Consider the following 5,744-nt stretch of genomic DNA (forward strand, 5'->3'; position numbering starts at 1 on the left):
AGGAGTGGCTTCTGCTCCACTGAAGACATTTTACAGTCTTTCCTCTATTAACTAACCCAGTTTACTGAATACTCCACTTAAATCACATGTTAATCGCCACTTCCAGAACTAGTACAGAGTTCTGTAACTACTCCTCTTAACATTTGGCTGCTGGTTCTCTTCTCCTAATGAAGAGGTAATAAGGCTCCTTGGCATTGGTAGAGATACACTGAAAGGTTCATAGCAGGTCACCTGGTTGCATATTCCTACTGTACACCAGGCAATGGACAGTCCGATGCAGTCATGTTTCCATTAGAAAACCTCCAACTGACAGTTATTTCTTGTCTATACACACTCAGCATCGTGGCCTTCAGTAGCCCCGACTCAAGAACACTCAAGTGAAACGATCAATTGCAAGGCAACCAAGTGGGGTAGGACTGGCTGTACGGCACAGGAGCATTTGCAAGATAGTAGTTGCTGAAGTTTACATCACTAACATAAGGTGCTGGCTGGTAGTAACAGGTAACATTAGTGGCATTAGGGATGATGTTTTGTTCTGCCAGTACTTTTAGTGCTAGCAGAGAGATCAAGTTGAGAGTCTGCCTTCGCTCATGTCCCATGAGACAGACTGTACTCTCATTCACCACCCTGCGCAGAATCATGAGGTAGTCATATTTGCTCCTCTCTTCTTTGGAGAAGTGGTTCTGGAGGTAGGTCTCTAGTTTGCGCTGCTGATCCAGGATGTCTGGGAAGTCTATGAAGAATCGGGAGCACATGTAGCGCTCTAACGTTTTGATCTCATTCTTATCCATGGGCCTGAAGTCTCGTACTAAGAGGTTACTATATTTCAGAAGTCCACCACCTCGGATCTCTTCAGGATTTTTGGTAGCTATCAGCTTGTTCTGGAGGTGATCAAAAGCTGCTTCAAAGTCTCCATACATGCTCTCCCCGATCACAGTTGGATGGAAGTGCTCTGACATGGGGGTTTCTGAGTAGTCATAGTAGAAGAGCAGGGAGTCCAGTATGATTTGGAAGGAGTCCACACTGAACTCAAACTGTCGTCGTATACAGTCTACAAACTTCAGCTCCACGTTCCTGCCATGTTTGTTGGAAAGTGATATCAAACTCCAACGGTCAGACTCTGTGTATACTTTGACTAGCTTCTGGATGTAAGCTTCCTTCAGTGTTACTGGACTGATTTTGAGCTTGCTTACTCCTTCTGGCAAGAAATTCAAGAGAGATCGCAACACCACATCTCGAACTAACTGAAACTCTGCCTCACTTGGGAGAGAAACTTGAAAAATGAGATCCAGGTCTTTGCATCCCAGCCCATTATCCTTCACCAGGACGTGACCAGCTGCAGAGCCGTTCAGACGGACATCATGTACCGCAATGCCTGCTTCACTCAGCCTACTCCGAACAGTCTGAACAATGTCCTTCAGAGTTATCTTCAGTGTGGGGAAGTTACCTCGCCCATGGATCGGAACCACCTCTGTAAGAACTTCATGCAGACGGCTGACCTGTTCCCAGTTCAGTACACTGCATGACATGCAGTCTGTGTTACTTCCTTTGCCTGCCATCTTAAGGTTTTTCTTCTCCAAAGAAACTGTAGGGAGGTGGAATAAAAAAAGACCGACAAGTCAGACCTTCTGTTTATGCTTCCTAGATATATCCTATGCTTCTGTCTACACACACAGACACAAATTAGGAAGAAATAATACTATGTAAAACTTATCATCAGCAAGCCTTTCGCCTGAAATGATACTCAGCTTCTCTAGTGGTACAGGCACAAAATTTTAGTTGTCATTGTCCTTTTTTTTTGGTGAGGTAGAGTTAATTACTTGAGCAAAGCAGTTTGTGTCAAAGGGAAATTATCAACAAAGATAACACATAAGCTTTAAGTAAGCTTAAGATCATCTGCAGCACCAGCTGAAGTCAGATGAACTGTAAGTGCAAAGCACTTCTGAAAGTTAAGCTTTGAACTCATTTCATTAGACATAAAGCTCAAACTGCTCTCTCCAACTAACACAACAGTGGAAGTCACTCAGGTGTTCGCTTCAGGGCTTAGACATCCAGTCTCCTGAAAGCACTTTAATTATGCCAGAGAGACAAGATTTCTTCCTTTTCATAGAAGTTTTTGCTTTCTCAACCATCCAGCATCTACCACTCATGGGATAAAGGCCAAGTACACCTTGCTCCTGCAAAAAGTTACAGCATTTCAGCATTCTGGACAGAATTTCAGCTGCAAAGTCAGACAACAACTATGCAATCTGCACTCCAGTCTTTGCAAGCAACTCTTTACCCTCCTCCAGATACATTGCATAATCAAACAACCTTTTTGGAAATATTCATATTTGCCCCAACCTTTTGCTCATTTGTGGACAACAAACAAGCTTTTAAGAGGTAGCATACACTCTGATGAGGAAAAGGCACACATCACGTTAGTGTTGCACTTTAAGGACTTGAGAACCTCACTGACCAGACTTGGTCACAGCCTCGTCTGAACTTTTGCAGTTCTTAAGGAGTCTTGTCACAGTTGACCAGATCATTCTCTTGTGCTTAAGTGGCTTGTGTTTTGAGGCATGTAGATACTTACGTATGTTCTACAGTCATGCAACTCCAACTGGTATTAATAGACTTTTCTCTTTTTAAGTGTTCCAGGTTTCTATTGTGGCCAGGTGCTTCCTGACAGCTACAGTCTGAGGCCTCACCTTCTTCTGCCCCAAGTACTTGTGAAGACTGCAGCTGCCAAGGTCAGACTAGTCAGACTTAAGGCAGTTAACCCTTGCCTACTAGGAATTGTTTAAAACCCAACCATATAGTTTCCTAACATGCATCAACATAGGGCGTGGAACACTTTTTAAGCAAGATTCAAAGAGCAGCTATTGTAATTTCACACCTGTCCTCTTCCAGCTTTTAAATTTTGAACAGTTCATTTGACCTGTCACCTCCTCTACAGAAGAGAGTCAAATCCTATATAAAATGTACAGTTAGGTAAAAACGCTCCTGGGGAAACAACTTCTGCCCTTGAGTATGAGCTGCCACGTTACAAGCTCTGCTGCTGTGGGTCACATCAGCTCCAGCGGGCACAAAACAAACCTGTGATTCGCAAGGTGATTAGTCCAGGACAAATCAAGGGGTTCTTTAAACTCAATCCTTAAGGCTGCAATGTAGCATAAACCCAGAGGCATCAAGCCTGTCAGCAGTTGTCCTCAGGCACTTCACATTAAAGTATATTTTCATCTTAAAATCACTGTATTTTCCTTAAATTCTTCAGATCACTAGAGTCTTGCATGACTCGTAGCTTAAGCTGCAAGCACTTTCAGCTACTACCTCTGAAAGCGTTCCCTCTCCTCCTTCCCCCCTGTAGCCTTCTCAGCAGTCAAGACAACACACACAGCCCAGACCAGAAAGGACTGGGAGCAGTGCTTCCCACCCCACATACACGGTTCTGCTTGGTGATCCTCACCTAGGAGGATAATGCGCATTGCTGCCCTTGTTGGGGGAAGGTGAAGCATTTCATTTCCAGTTCAGTGGGGAGTTTAATTCTCAGGCTGCCAACCTATGAAGACTCCCACCCCCAAATCATTCCCGTGTTTGCCTACTCTGCAAGATTATGTTAGTGACAACAGGATCTTAATGACTTTAATGAACTTGGGATGTTAGCAGCTTGCATGCCTCTTGTTTCATCACCAACATTTTCCATCACAAGAAGATCTGGTACCTGAAGATGCTCACCCATATCCTAGAATCATAGAATGGTTTGGGTTGGAAGGGACCTTAGAGATCATCTAGTTCCAACCCCCCTGCCACAGGCAGGGACACCTTCCACTAGACCAGGTTGCTCAAAGCCCCATCCAACCTGGCCTTGAACACTGCCAGGGAGGGGGCAGCCACAGCTTCTCTGGGCAACCTGGGCCAGTGTCTCACCACCCTCACAGTAAAGAATTTTTTCCTAATATCTAATCTAAATCCACCCTCTTTCAGTTTAAAACCATTACCCCTTGTCCTATCACTACATGCCCTTGTAAAAAGCCCCTCTCCAGCTTTCCCGTAGGCCCCCTTCAAGTACTGGAAGGTGCTAGAAGGTCTCCCCGGAGCCTTCTCTTCTCCAGGCTGAACAGCCCCAGCTCTCTCAGCCTGTCTCCAGAGCAGAGGTGCTCCAGCCCTCTGAGCATCTTCATGGCCTCCTCTGGACTCACTCCAACTCTCAAGCCAAGGCAGGCACTACCTCTTTTTAATATCAAGAGTAAAGAGTATTGTAGCTTCACTTGGATGCAAATCCCATACCAGAAGCAGGAGCGAGGACAACATGCCCTCACCTCCGCCATGAAGGAGTACATTACTCCGTAGTAAATTTCCCTGTAAGATACACAATTTTCCACAGCACCTAAAAAACTTTAGTCGGCCGTACCTGCAGCAAGCAGTGCCCCCGCAACACTCCTACAGCGTTACAAGCGCCCCCCAGACCCGAGAGGCGCCGCAGGCGGGGGGATCCCGCTGCCTTTACAAGCCGTTTTCTCCCGCTGCGCCCTGAGCGGCAGCTCCGCGCCCGCGGAACTCCCCGTTCCGCCGCTTGCAACAAGAACCGCGACTTACAGCGCGCTGCCGGGCGCTCGCCCCGAGGAGGTTCCGCACGTCAGGTTACCCCGAGCCGCCTCCCCCCGCCCGGCCCCGCCGCTCACCGCTCAGCCGCGCCGCGCACCCTCAGCGCCCGCGCCAGCCTCCCGCGCGCACCCCGCCGCCCCCCCGCGCCCGCCCTTTATCGCCGCGCCGCCGCCCCGCCCCGCCCCGCTCCGCCCTGAGGTAACCGGCGGGCGGGGCGCGGGGCGGTGGCACCGCTAACGGCCTCCCCCGCAACGGACTGCCCCGCAGCGGCCGCTGCGAGCGGGGGCGGGTTTGGCCGCCGTTCGGGCCGCCGGGCGCTGGGCCCGGGAGCCCGGCGGGGATCCGGGTGGGGAGAGGACGGGGGTGGCCGCCCCCGCCACGGAGCGCTCACCCCCCCCGCGGCCAGGGGCTCGCCCGGTGGCGGTGCGGGAGGCGCCCAACGATCGCTTTCGGCCCCGCCGCCCCGTACAGGTGCGGCTGCAGACGGAGGGGAGGCAGCGGCCTGAACGCTTCGAGGGGAGAAGGGCAGGAGGGAGGCGGGCTGGGGTACAAGGCGCTTTCCGCGAGGTACCTGGTGTCGGACAGAGCAAACTGATCCTAGGACAGGCCGGCTGACATATTTCTAGTAAGGCTAAAAAAGTATTTACAAAGCATTGGGGAAAAAACCCAACACATCTGCTGCGCTGTTTGGTCATACGTGGTCAAGAAAGATGAGTTAAAACTGCACACACACAGAAGAGGAAACTGAAACGCTCCTCTTTGCCAAGCAAACACAACCAGAGTTGCCTTGTCTCACCACCAAAGCCGAAGCTGAGCAGGAATAGGGACTGGGTTGGTTTATTTATGTATTTATTTTCCTCTGATAGCTCACCATTGGGAGAAATAACAGGAAACAAAAAGAGCTATTTGAATTAAAGGATAACATTGACACAAGAATCGGATTCAAAGCGAGTTACCATCTTTTTGTCTGATGAGACAATAATGAATTCAGAGTATCGCAGGAGGGAGAGAGGGAGGGGAATAAAACTAACTCCTTTCAAGATGGAGCTAGAAAAGAAAATACGTAGTATGATTGTCTGTGGCGGTACAGAGTTGAACATGAGGATCCAGATCTCTCTCAACATTTTTTTCCTGTGTTTCTAAAACAAGAAAGAGAA

At 48.9% G+C, this 5,744-nt stretch overlaps 1 protein-coding gene across 1 annotated transcript; it reads right to left on the reverse strand.

Moving 5' to 3' along the window:
• Positions 1-386: 386 nt before the first annotated feature.
• TENT5C (terminal nucleotidyltransferase 5C) lies at positions 387-1,559 on the reverse strand. Its single transcript, XM_068417482.1, has one exon. The coding sequence runs from the start codon at positions 1,557-1,559 to the stop codon at positions 387-389; it is 1,173 nt and encodes a 390-aa protein (XP_068273583.1).
• Between the last annotated feature and the right edge of the window lie 4,185 nt (positions 1,560-5,744).

This window comes from Nyctibius grandis, chromosome 23 (genome assembly GCF_013368605.1).
Source record: "Nyctibius grandis isolate bNycGra1 chromosome 23, bNycGra1.pri, whole genome shotgun sequence".
Classification (NCBI taxonomy): Eukaryota; Metazoa; Chordata; class Aves; order Nyctibiiformes; family Nyctibiidae; genus Nyctibius; species Nyctibius grandis.

Coding starts and splice junctions, on each gene's coding strand:
- TENT5C (XM_068417482.1), bottom strand. CDS start 1,559: ATGGCAGGCAAAGGAAGTAACACAGACTGCATGTCATGCAGTGTACTG.